The sequence below is a fragment of the Carettochelys insculpta genome, chromosome 1 (genome assembly GCF_033958435.1).
Source record: "Carettochelys insculpta isolate YL-2023 chromosome 1, ASM3395843v1, whole genome shotgun sequence".
NCBI classification, from domain to species: domain Eukaryota; kingdom Metazoa; phylum Chordata; order Testudines; family Carettochelyidae; genus Carettochelys; species Carettochelys insculpta.
In genome coordinates, this window is record NC_134137.1 from 134,500,137 (window position 1) to 134,512,661 (window position 12,525).

The 12,525-nt window shown below is 44.4% G+C and overlaps 1 protein-coding gene across 4 annotated transcripts in view; it reads right to left on the reverse strand.

Moving 5' to 3' along the window:
• Positions 1 to 12,525, reverse strand: part of PPP2R3B (protein phosphatase 2 regulatory subunit B''beta) — a 103,207-nt gene that overhangs the window by 55,004 nt on the left and 35,678 nt on the right. The window contains exon 1 of one of the 4 annotated variants that reach the window (XM_074992193.1): positions 8,648 to 10,888. The exons of the other annotated variants lie outside the window; for them this stretch is intronic. Coding sequence (XP_074848294.1) covers positions 8,648 to 8,794 — 147 coding nt within the window. The 5' untranslated portion in view covers positions 8,795 to 10,888. Of the gene's footprint in view, positions 1 to 8,647; positions 10,889 to 12,525 lie in introns of those variants that run through there. 4 annotated transcript variants of the gene reach the window in all.

The following is a 12,525-nucleotide window of genomic DNA, read 5'->3' on the forward strand; positions in this document are numbered from 1 at the left end:
ACTCAACTTGCAAAATCCACCAGGGACATTCTGCACACTGCTCATACACCACTGCAGGGATGCATTGTCACTTTTGGCTCAACCACTGCCGACCCTACAGTAGGCTTCCAAAACTCAACAGATTTTCCCCTTAATGGTAAGCAAGTTTATCAGTTTCTTTAGATAAGGAAGCAAAGCTGTATGCAGGTATGGTCTGTTCCAGTCTGCTAGTCTTGGTCTAGAGAAGATTTGTGATGTACTGGTTCTGACTGTCGTGGGGAAGATAAGTTTCTAGCTCCTGATCATCTGAGAAGGAAGTTAAGTCTTCATTATGAAGTTGAGATGAGTTCCTCCAGGGCTCAGAACTTAAGATACACCAGAATTTCAAGGATGCAGGAAATGAGATACCAAGACAATGAGCATCAGTTTCTGGAATGAATATGTGAGTGCCTACCATAGTATTTGGAAGCCTGGCTTAGATGCTGTCTTTGATGCTGTCTTTACGATAGAGTATACAGAATCCAAATAGCTGCCATCTTGTAGAAGATGGCTCTCCATTGGCCTCTGAAATAAGTGAGGTTGAAGTCATCCTCATGAAAAGACAATTCTGCCTCCCACTGGCACAGTGAATATATGCTGGATGCTCTTTGGCCACTACCAGCTCAGCAGACTGAACTACAACCAGTGCTACAGACTGAGCTAATGGGAGCAGTCTGGTGGAGGCAAGAAGTGGAATCAAGTACCAATGAAATGGTAAGTTCTGTGGCAGTCAGTGGCTCTTTGGTGTAGTACAAAGGAAACGGGCACGGAAGGGAGTGCTAATATAAAAGTTTTGTTGATGCCAGAGTTGCACACAGAATACCCGTTTCTCTCTAGTCAATGGTGTGGATACTATTGGTGCTAAGGTAGACAGCCTTGCTAAGGGCTGATCATGGTATCTTTTCTAATGAATCCAAATGGCCAATGATACATGGTGAGATATGACAAGTCCAATTCAGTTCAAACAATACCAGTGTGGCTGCTCAGGGACTTCCTTTGAAGATGAGGCCCTTTTTATATCCAAAAGCCTCACATTTATGACATCTAGGAGTCGTACTTTGAGATGATCTGTCTTCTCACTGAGTCTTGCACTCCCTCTTACTATTGTTACCCAAAGACTTTGTCAAGAGAAGTGATTTGAGGGCTATTTCTACCATCTGTAAGGACAAAGCTGCAGGAGCTCCCCTCAAGATCTCTTCTACTTGTTAGCAACCAAAACCAGGCCTGACTGCTGTGTAACAACTGCTCAAGAAAGAATTCTTAAGAAAGTTGTTAGGTTGTTGAATTCTTCTCCAGAATGGCCAGCAAACGTCGCGCTCTTCAGGGATGTGACTTTCTAAGGCAGACCGAACATGTCAGATAGTCACCATTCTACAGCCTGATAGTTTTACAAGATGAGGAATGTTTGAATCCTGAGAACCTATGACCAGTCATTTTGAACAGTCTAGTACACACTACCTGGATGAAGTTAAAAAAAACCCAAGACGCCTTCCTAAATGCAATTAAAATGGAAAATATCAAGAATCTGAAGCAAAACTACTTGTGCTAAGTCACTATACTACATTTACAAGATAATGGCTAGCATGGTAACAGAAGTGCTGAATTTCAACTCATACCTGTGGGTTGTGAGAAGGAAATGGGGCCCTACACTTAATACCTGTTGCTTGCATAAAGGGTGCACGTACCAACTTAATGAGCACGACTGATTATGAAAGACAGCATTTGCATGTTGAGCATGCTAACAGTGGAATATGTATACGAACCGTCATCTGAACAACATTGCTTTGGGTCAGGAAATTTTGAGATATCGCTCTTTTTGTCAGAATGCCTTCCTGGGTCCAATATCTTATGGATCGTCCCACATAACCATGCTTTGGACAGTTACGGAAAGGTACCAGTGTCCTATAATATCCTGCTCCAGCAACAGCTGAAAGGAATGTGCAGTGAAAATACGCTAAAAGTTTACAAACAACTGCTTGCTGTAGCTATAGGGATCTGCTTCAGAACTAAATAGCAATGCAGCAGTTATGCTATATTGTCTACAGCCTGCCACCACAGAGAAGCTGGAGGTCCTGAAGATACTTAATGTTTGGTGATAGCACTCCAGGTACTCTCCAGGAACATGGGAGGGCAAGTCCTTTATAACTATGTTTACAAATTCACTTCAATTGTGAGTTGAACTATAAGAACTAAGTTCATAAGAGGACACAATAAAGTATAACAAATATTGCTAGGAAAAACTGAGTTAGTTGAAGCAAAAGGCCTGTTGATATAATTCAAAAACAGAGTTAAGATAACGCCTGGTAAACAGTACCAAAACAGAAAAATCAATTAACAAAAATTGGTATGTCAGATTGGTGGACATGAGGAGGAGGAGGATGTGCTACTCCACCCATAATTCCCCTGGGAGTCCTTAAAGAGACTGTAGAAGGAAAAACTGACCACTGGCTTCACCACCATAGCAGCAACCTGCCTCTGGCACCCAGACAGTCTTTATCCCAGTTCTGAAAGATGTCCTGATCAGACTTGGCCAGAGGGAAGCCAGATGACATTGCTATCTCAACTAGCTCTAACTGAAACCCAATCATCACCTGGAAAGTGAGGCTGTCTCTCTCCCCTGCCTCTTCTTCTCCCCCACTCCCCACAACCATGCTCTTTCCTTTTCCTTCTTTATTTCTTCTCCTTCCTACTTCTCTTTTTCCCTTTCATCTTAGTAAGAACCATACTCAGCCCACCAAGACTCTCAACAATGTTAAGCCTGTGACCAAAGAAGCCACAAAAACGAATGTCCTAGACAGACCAACACTGGTATGGAGTTAAGTGTTGGAGAAGCTAAGATGATGTGCTGTACTTATGTTTTTCTAGAAGCGAGTGAAAGTCAACACCAAGGGAAGATGTGTTTTCTTCGTTATTCTTCTCTCTCTCGGCTGTTCTTTCTTCACAGAAAATGGAAACTGGATTTACAAGCTCTAGCCAGTCTCAATGAACATCTTTTCCTAGTTCACCCACAGTAGGATATTTGGATGCAAAATTATAAGTTAACTTGTGTTATCTCTTTTGTGCTTTCAAGTTCAAATACATCATCACACTATGTAGCTGTTTGTAAGATAGCATAGATGACACCAACCATTGGGTGAAATACCCTACTCCGTGATCAGCGGGAAACAATCCTTTCAGTTCCCATATTTAAGTTTCCAGTACATATATTTCAAGTGACTGACTTCTGACTCCAACATGTCAAGGAAAACTGATGAGCAATTGGCATACAGCTGCATTTTACAATTTCGTATTACCAATTCACTCCACACTAAGGGTGCGTTTACACTAACCCCCTTCTTCAAAGGGGGCATGGTGAATCAGCCAGAGCAGAGAATACTAATGAAATGCTGCAATGAATATGCAGAACCTCATTAGGCTAATTCTCCCCACAGCAACTTGGAAGTTACAAATTTTGGGAAGTAAGGGTACTTCAAAAAAATCACACACAGGTACTTTGACATGCCCATGGCTACATGGCATGCTGGTGCTTAGAAGTTTGCAACTTTGAAGTTGCCATAGGGAGAATTACCCTAATGAGGTGCTGCATATTCATCGCAGCACTTCATTAGTATTCTCCACTCAAGCTGATTATTCTTCCCCCCCCTTGAAGAAGGGGGCTAGGGTAGACACAGCCTAAGCATTACGGGTTAAGAGTATCTGAAATCTCCTGACTAGTCCTTTCTGCATATAAATCAAGACAAAATTCTGCTTCTGATGAAAAAAATTGATTACCGAGAAAGCCAATATTTTCAACAACACAGTAAAATGTGGATTTTAGGCCTTGGCTATTTTTTCATATCAATTTTGAATGTCTGATCCGATTACTTTCAAGGCTTTTTGGGGGAAGGGGGGAAGTCAGCCTCTGTTTTAATCACCCCTATTACATGACATAAAATGGAGCTGCTGGAAAAGAGTGTCCCCAGCTTGCCAGTGATTCCTATTGCCATTTTAAGACTTTCACAAAAACAAATTGTTTGGTTCCAGAAAAGAGACACTCTACTTTGGAGTTATTTATAAGTGGAGCTCTGGGAACATCAATCTGAATGACTTCACAAGAGTTTTAGTCACACACATTCATGCACAAACTAAGAACAAAGCCTTGCTTGACACTGTTATTCCTTCTTTGAGTATTCATTTAAGAGTTGAGCGTTCATTGTAATAAGTCTGCTAGAGAAAATCTGGAGCTTGTATAACAAGTTAAAAATTCATCTCATGTCCACATTTAAAAAACTTAAAAGGCAGTGTACAAAGAAAAATGTGTGTTCATTCTATTTTTGCTTCTTTAGGATGTCTGAAAATTGAAATTTATATTCTGTTTTTTACATAAAAAATTGAAATCTTGTCATCTTCTCCCCTGAAAGATATTATTATATTACCAGAGAAGTAGGCAAATGATGCCATCAAAAATGAAAGTTAAGCAACTTGGAGGGGAAGTAAGCTATGGTCAGACAGCTTAAAGCATCTATCCACCACCACCCTAACTGCTACATAATTCAACATGAGCTTCATGAAGCATGGATGATCTCTACTTCTATTTAAAAAGCACCTATCACATAGTGGGTACAAGTTATTTGGATTAGAACTGGATGGGAAACAAACAAGCAGTCCTATAGTACCCTAAAGACTAACAAATTTGTTAGATGGATAGGACACTCAACATTTGATACTTCAAATGTTTCCTATTCTGCATTGGGGTGGAACAGAAGTCACCTGACTTTGTGTGCATGCGTGCGAGAGAGAAGCAAGAGACTCCCACTGCACTTACAATAGCCAATAGCCTGGTGGTTAGAGCACTCCTAAAGCAGAGGTGCCCAATCAGAGATAAAGAAACAAAATAGCTGTGGATAGAGTGCAAAGAGAACATTATATATTTTTATTTATATTTATATTGGAGATATCTAAAAATAATGTGGCTCAATGCTCTCCCTCTCCTCCAGACCCAGGCAACCCCAACCTCCCTGCTCTAACCCAATGCCCTCCCCATTCCCCAGAATCAGACACCCTCAGCCCCTTGCTCTAACCCAATGCTTGGGACTCAGAGCTGAATTTCATTGCTCAGAAAGCTACACCTAGCTAGAGGTGTGCAGGTTGACAACACCTGTACCAAAGGATGTGAGGGCTCAATCAAGATATGCCTGATTCAGAATAGGGATTTGATTAATATCCTAACCACCACATGTCTATTGGCTATTCTGGGTGCGGTGGGAGATCTCTGGCTTTTAACAAAAAATGAAACATCTCCCACCAATCCAGTCTTCTGCGCTCAAAGGCGGCCATAAGCTACTACTTCCCTCTTCTCCCACCTCCCACTTGAGAGGATTTTGGTTTACAACTACATTACAAGTTATAATCATGCACACATTGGCTACATCTACACTAGCCCAAATCTTCGAAATGGCCATGCAAATGGCCGTTTCAAAGATTACTAATGAGGTGCTGAAATACATATTCAAACACCTCATTGGCATGCCGCAGCACTCCAAAATTCCTTTGGATAGAGTGCAAAGAGCCATATATTATATATTTTTATCTGTCCATAACAGATGTATTTTGTGTACTAATCTAGTCATAAAAACATTACAAGACATGAACCAGGAGAGGAACTCTTCAGCCTGCTCACCAGCTGGAATTGCATTCCACCCCCCATCACTCCTCCATCTGCCTATCACTGGGACTCATCCTGTACTCTTGTCCATGAGTCCCACCAGTAGGACTGCACTATGGACCCACCCAGCATCACTCTCCCTCCCACATGAGCGGGGTAAGAAGCGAGGGGGCAAGGAAAGGGCACCAATTGCTGCATCCCAGCCCTGATGACCCACCCAGCACCTCTCCAGCCCAGACGGCCCTGAGCTCCAGCACAGTCACACCCAGGAAGTGGGAGCCAGGATGGAACTTGGAGCCTTGGAACACCATGGGGAAACAGCAAAACCTCCCACTCTGCATCTCCTGCCTCTCCCAACCTCTTCCCTGTAGCTAATGGGAAGCAGAGAGCACTCCCCTCAATGCCCCACCCCCATCAGTAACAGCCCTGTCACAGCCCCCGACGCAAAGGAAAAGCAGGGACCTGCACCCCAGTCTGCAGTATGCCAGGGCCCCAACCCCTCTGCAGCAGCGCAACCTGTAGCTGCTTAAGCCCCAATGTCCCTGTGGCAAGGATCGACTGCGGGGAAGAGAGATTTGAGAACCTCCAGGGTGGCCCCAGAGTTCACTGTATCTGAGCCCTGTGCTTTCTGCAACATGAGTTTGATCCTCCCATCCCTCATGTTAGAGTCACTTGCTCTCCGGTCATCTCTCCACTACCACCAGCTTGCTCAATCCCCTAATAATGGGCCTCTAATTCCCTAACAGTTCCCCGATATCACAATTCCCTTATACCTCCCCTTCATAATCTCCAACTAATCCTACTTTCCTGCCCAGTATCTCCACTCTCTAGTTATCCCTCATCCCCTCAATCCCTTATTAACACCCCATCTCTATCTTTCTAACTTCTCTTCACTAATCCCCATCCAATTTCCACCCCCCCCACCCCCACCCTGCCTCAGGAGCACCACTGACCCCCTTGCCCCACCCCCGCACAACAAACTAACACCCATGATTCAGGAACCACTGAATCATTCTCTTAACCTTGGCTGGGCTTTACCATGCAGCTGCCAGGCAGGGGAAGGCAGAAGCACTGTCAGCATAGATTAAGGGAAAGGCAAAGGCAAAAGGGAGAGCGTACCACCCCGATAAGAACACGGTCACATCCAGCAGCTCCCTGGCAGGTTGTGAGAATCCTCAAGGTCCTAAAGCAACTCACATCTGCCACTGCCATGTCTGCTGAACTGGGTTCAAGTCCATTTCCACGACAAGTTAAACATGAAAGTGGTTTTGAACTAGCAAGAGCCGCATTTCTTTGCTCAAAGAGCAGCATGCATCTTGAGAGCTGCGGGTTTGCAAGCGCTTAATCTAAGTCTCCTTTAGTGACACTCTGTGCCTCTTTCCCAATATACACATACCCTTATGCATACAATAACCTACATATGTGATGTTTAGTATTCCCTTCCACCTGATACAAACAAAATTTTCATGACAAAGTATCATTTTTGTTGTACAAAGATATTATATTCAAGCTATAGGGCACCAGAGAGGGCAATACTCATTTGTCTACAAAAAGGTATTCTGACTAGAGTAAGCCATCCTCCATCTTTGATAGCTCTAAACATTTAGCTGAATTAGCAAAACGTCAAGATTAAATAGCACATGTAGCATTTCTGACTTCTTTAGTTCACAGGCTGTCTTCAGTTTGTGCCTTTCCATTCTTCAATGCTCAAAGACACCAAAGACAAGTTTACAGCAATAAACCTTTTCATCTTACTGCAAGTTTACATTAAACTCTTTAGAAACAGCAGGATCAGCACTGTGTTTGCTTTAAAATAAAGGAATTACCTCCCGAAATCAAGTTTACGTAACCAAACCTGTACCACCACCACTCACTTTTTAAATCTAACCTAACAGGAGACAAAAGCATTATTGGGTCATGGGGTTCTTTGGCCCTTTCTTGAAGATCACCTGAAGAAGTCTAATGTAATAGACTCAATTAAATTGCATGTCATATTTGTATTAGAATTACAAAAATTAAGAAGTTCTAAGTTCAGCAGATAATCTTTTCCTAAATAGTATATGAAAATCTCAGGCACATAAGTTAATTTGGAGACATCTTTTGCCCATAGATGATGAGGTAGGTGCAAGTTAACAGGGTTGATGCTTTAACTCAAACTCTAAAACATCTGGAAATTATGACAATACTTAAATGATGCCTGAACATATGCTTTAATAACCTTAAAATTACATGTTAGTTTTTCAGAACTAAACTAGCACACTTGCCAAAGTTTAGCAAAATAATGATTCTCCTCCAGCACTTCTGCTCTATGCAAATATAAGTTTTATTCATTAACATTTCAAATTTACAACCACTCCAATAGTTACGAAGCCACTTTGTAAAATGGTGGATTTAACTCACTGGTTGCAAAGCAGCAATTATGCAGATACATGTGCAATACATAGTAATATTTAATCATATTTACTATAGTCTGATCTGAACCATGAAGTCCAAAATGGTAATGTCATATTGAGTTACATTCATGTATGGAATTCAACAAAGAATGCTTGACTGGGTACGTTCATATTTGGGCAAAGCTGTGGACTAGTTGTGTGTACCTAGTTTTAGTGAGGAGTAACAAAGCCCATGGGGAAAGTGCACAGATTATAATGGAATTATTCTTTTAATGCTATTAGTGCAAATTAATTACACCAAACTTTTTATTTCACACCCACACACACACACCCCCACCCCATGGGCAAATCATGTATGAATTATTTTAGATTTACTAATTAGTGTTCACTTTCAAACCAATTCACAAGTCATAACAGAACTAAGGCACAGTATCTACTTCTTAAAACACAAAAACATCACATTTTTAAATATAGAGAAATATTCTATTATTCCTACTTAATGAAGAACTCATGTAGCTCATGAGTTTTACTGGTGATCAGAGTTGTGCCTTCACAAGAAAGGGAAACATCATATGGAAAAGAACAAACAAACCTGAAGCTGCTGGAAAGCTTTTAGTCTCTTCTTGAATCGAGAAGGTAAAACAAAATCGCATCCTCGAGCTAGCAATGCCAGCTCCTTCCTTAGATCAGGATCTTGCCGCAAGGAAATCTCTTTTATCCTCATGCTTTCAGATTTCATAAAATATCTGTGTGCGCCAGTCCAGGCACTTGAGTCCAAGTAAATAGCAGAGCCTGTCTGTTATCACACAGTGCCACTTCAAGCAGCAGCTGCGCTTTAGTTCCGTGGCTTTCTAAGAGAGCCAGCTGAACTTAGCCTGCACCATACATTAAAGAGAACTTGGCTGGAATTACAAAAACAGATTGGAAAGTCACTTTGGGGGCTTGCCCTTTTGCTGCATGCATTCCAAAGACTACTTGGGATAGTATGGAAAGAAACAAACCTGTTCAGAGAACCATCTACATAAGCAGCTTCCAACTTGTTAAAGGAAGTTCTGAAGCAATATAAAGATGCCAGTCCTAGTCACTTAGCAGCTTCTTTTTTTGCCCCCGTCAGAAACTACAGTGTAGCCTCAGTGAAATAACTCACTGAAGGATCAGGATTATTACACAGTAATTAAAATTTAAATTGTTCAGCCTTTAACAATGAACTATCACATTAGAGTGCACAAAGCAACCACAAGATAAATTTCCAACAAGCTTGCAGAGATATTTTTAAAACTCATTTTCAGTTTCATAAGACTACGTTTCTGTATTTGTCTGAACAATTATTTACATATTGAAGGATTACAGTGATTTAAAATAGTAAAGCAGAAAACACTTAGGAATGAAGTGGGCAAACATTCCCACAACTGAATGCCTTTAAAAGATATTTCACAGAGATTGTACATTATAGTATGAAAGGGAGGATTTAGTTAGAACATATGAAAATGTTTTATCAGGATGAACTTTTGTTATCCAAATAAAAGTACTTTTAATATTGCAAAGACAGCCACACCTTAAAGAAGACATGGCCATCATGTTTCAGAAGCAACTTTGCAGTATGAGACAGCTGTTCTAGATTCTTAGTTTCAATACTGTAGTTTAAAGAATATTTCTACGATTCTTTCAGGTCAGTTCACCATATTTCCCTCCTCCTCTCTCTCCTCCCACCTCCAAGTTTATATTTTTTCCATATGGTTTTGAAGTGCAGAAATACTTACGCTCTCTCTCTTCCTGTGTTCTAATGTTTCAGAATAATTTTAAAAAAAATTAATTCAAACTGTATTTCTTTAAAATTTCAGATTGTCATAGGTTTCCTCTAGTTATCACTGGGAAAACATTTGGTTTTAGATAAAACAAAAAAACAGCCATGCAGCAGTTTAAAGACTAAAAATAATTTACTAGCTCATGAGCTGTCATGGGACAGACCCACTTCAGATCTGGAAAATTCTGAAAATTTGGTTTTACATATACAGGTTGAACCTCTCTAATCTGGAACTCATCTGGCAGCCTCCATAATCCGGCATGATTTTAGTTATCCAGCTGACCATTTGAGCATAGCCAAGTTTCTCTTGGGCCAATAAAGTTTGTTTACGGCCACCAGTCCTGGCTCTCTGTATTCTGTATACTTATTTAGCTGTAATTTACCCTTAAATGTCTTGCAAGAGCCCAGTAAGCAGTGGAAGTGCTGGTAATGTGCTAGAAAATATTGACCTCCTGTGGTCCACCAAATTCTCTTGTCCTGCACTGGCCAGGTCTTCAGGGTGCTAGACAAGAGGTTCAGCCTGTATTTGTTTTAACTGTCACAATTATCAAGAACTGTATCCTGTTGAATATTTCCAGTTTGTTAAATCTTTTAGACCTCAATGCATGGTTGTCAATACGTCTCAAAAAGTGGACATAATGTTTCATTCAGTACCTGTATGTAACAGAATGGGTACAGTAAAACAAACATTGTGAAAGATCTAGTCAGGATTTTATCTGAGGGCAGGGGTGAGTGGGAGGTTGGAGTGGCTTGTAGGAAAGAAAATTACTCAGATGCCCACATACCAGGGCTTAGATTTAATTCACAAAAACCACAACAACTGAAACAAACACTTCTTCTTCGAGTGTCCCCGTGGGTGCTCCACATTAGGTGTCGGGCTCGCCCGGCGCCGCAGATCGGATCTTCCAAGCAGTTTCTGCCGGACCGCGCATGCGCCAGTGCGCGCCGCTCCCCCCGCGCGCTCCCGGCCATGTGCGCGATCCGGTCCCCGCCAGTTCCTCTTAACCGCCGTCGGCTGCAGACGGAATCCAACTAGGCTAAGGCCAAGTAGCGTATTCAATGTCTTTATCTGTTTTTCTTTAAAGTTTTTTTCAGGCACTTAGGCTACTACGAGTTAGCCGGTTGTTATTTTGTAAAAAAAACAAACAACAACGAACAAGCTACGAGCGGGACAGCTCAGCCAGTCCCAGTAACAAGCGCTGGAGGCCAGGAGCTAGGGCCATCAGCCCTCCTGCTAAGGCAGGACATCGGATGGGGAAAACGGCACAAAGAAGGTGCTAAGTACCCACTTAAAAACTCAAAGACTCACCAACAATGTCCTCTTCAGGCTTTAAAAAAAAACATGAGTCCTGCCGAGAGGCGATGCCAGTGTCCGATGGGCACAGTCTATGCATAAGGTGCCTGGGGGAGTCCCATGTGGCACAGAAATGCGCCTTCTGCGCTAAATTAACAACCAGAGCATGGAGGGACAGGGAGATGAGGATAAAAATGCTGCTTCTTGATAAGGCCCTCCAGCCAGAAGCGCCGGAGCGGCCACAGCAGGAGGGACCCTCCGGGGCCCTTAAAAGGAAAGCTGCCTCCCTCACTCCATCAGCGCAGAAACGGAGGAAAGTATCTCCAGCCCGATCCCTGCCGGCAGCAACAGCGAGCGGGACGGGAGGAGCAAACAGCCCCCAGCCGCAGCAATAGCTGATCGGCGGCGGCACGGAGAGACACGTGGAAACGGCTCAGCCTCCGATACTCAGCCAGCCACCCCGCACCGCAGGCAGGGCGGCGGCTAAACAAGTGCCGGTACCGGCGGCACCGCAGGCAGCGGCACCGACCCCCGGGGAACCGGCGGTGCAGAGCGCGCAGGCACGCAGCCTGCCGGCACCGCCCTCGAGCGTGCCGAGCTCGGTGCGGATGGGGCCGGAATCCCCTGTATGCTCCCCAGCCCGATCTCTGCCGGCAGCAACAGCGAGCGGGACGGGAGGAGCGGGCAGCCCCCAGCCGCAGCAACAGCTGATCGGCGGCGGCACGGAGAGCCACGTGGAAGCGGCTCAGTCTCCGATAATCAGCCAGCCGCCCCGCACCGCAGGCAGGGCGGCGGCTAAACAAGCGCCGGTACCGCGGGCAGCAGCACCAACCCCCGGGGAACCGGCGGTGCAGAGAGCGCAGGCACGCAGCCTGCCGGCACTGGAGGACACCGCACGTGCGGCACCGCCCTTGAGCGTGCCGAGCTCGGTGCGGACGCCGGAATCCCCTGTATGCCCCCCAGCCCGATCCCTGCCGGCAGCAACAGCGAGCGGGACGGGAGGAGCGAGCAGCCCCCAGCCGCAGCAACAGCTGATCGGCGGCGGCACGAAGAGCCACGTGCAAGCGGCTCAGCCTCCGATAATCAGCCAGCCACCCCGCACCGCAGGCAGGGCGGCGGCTAAACAAGCGCCGGTACCACCGACCCCCGGAAAACGGGCGGTGCAGAGCGCGCAGGCACGCAGCCTGCCGGCACCGAAGGACACCGCACGTGCGGCACCGCCTTCGAGTGTGCCGAGCTCGGTGCGGACGGGGCCGGGATCCCCTGTATGTCAGGGGCGGAGTTACCTCCTCAAGGGAGGGGGAAGACTGCACACAAGAGGAGGCATTGCAGCCCCTCTCCGCACAGGGCTGTGGAGTTGCTTTCTCACAGC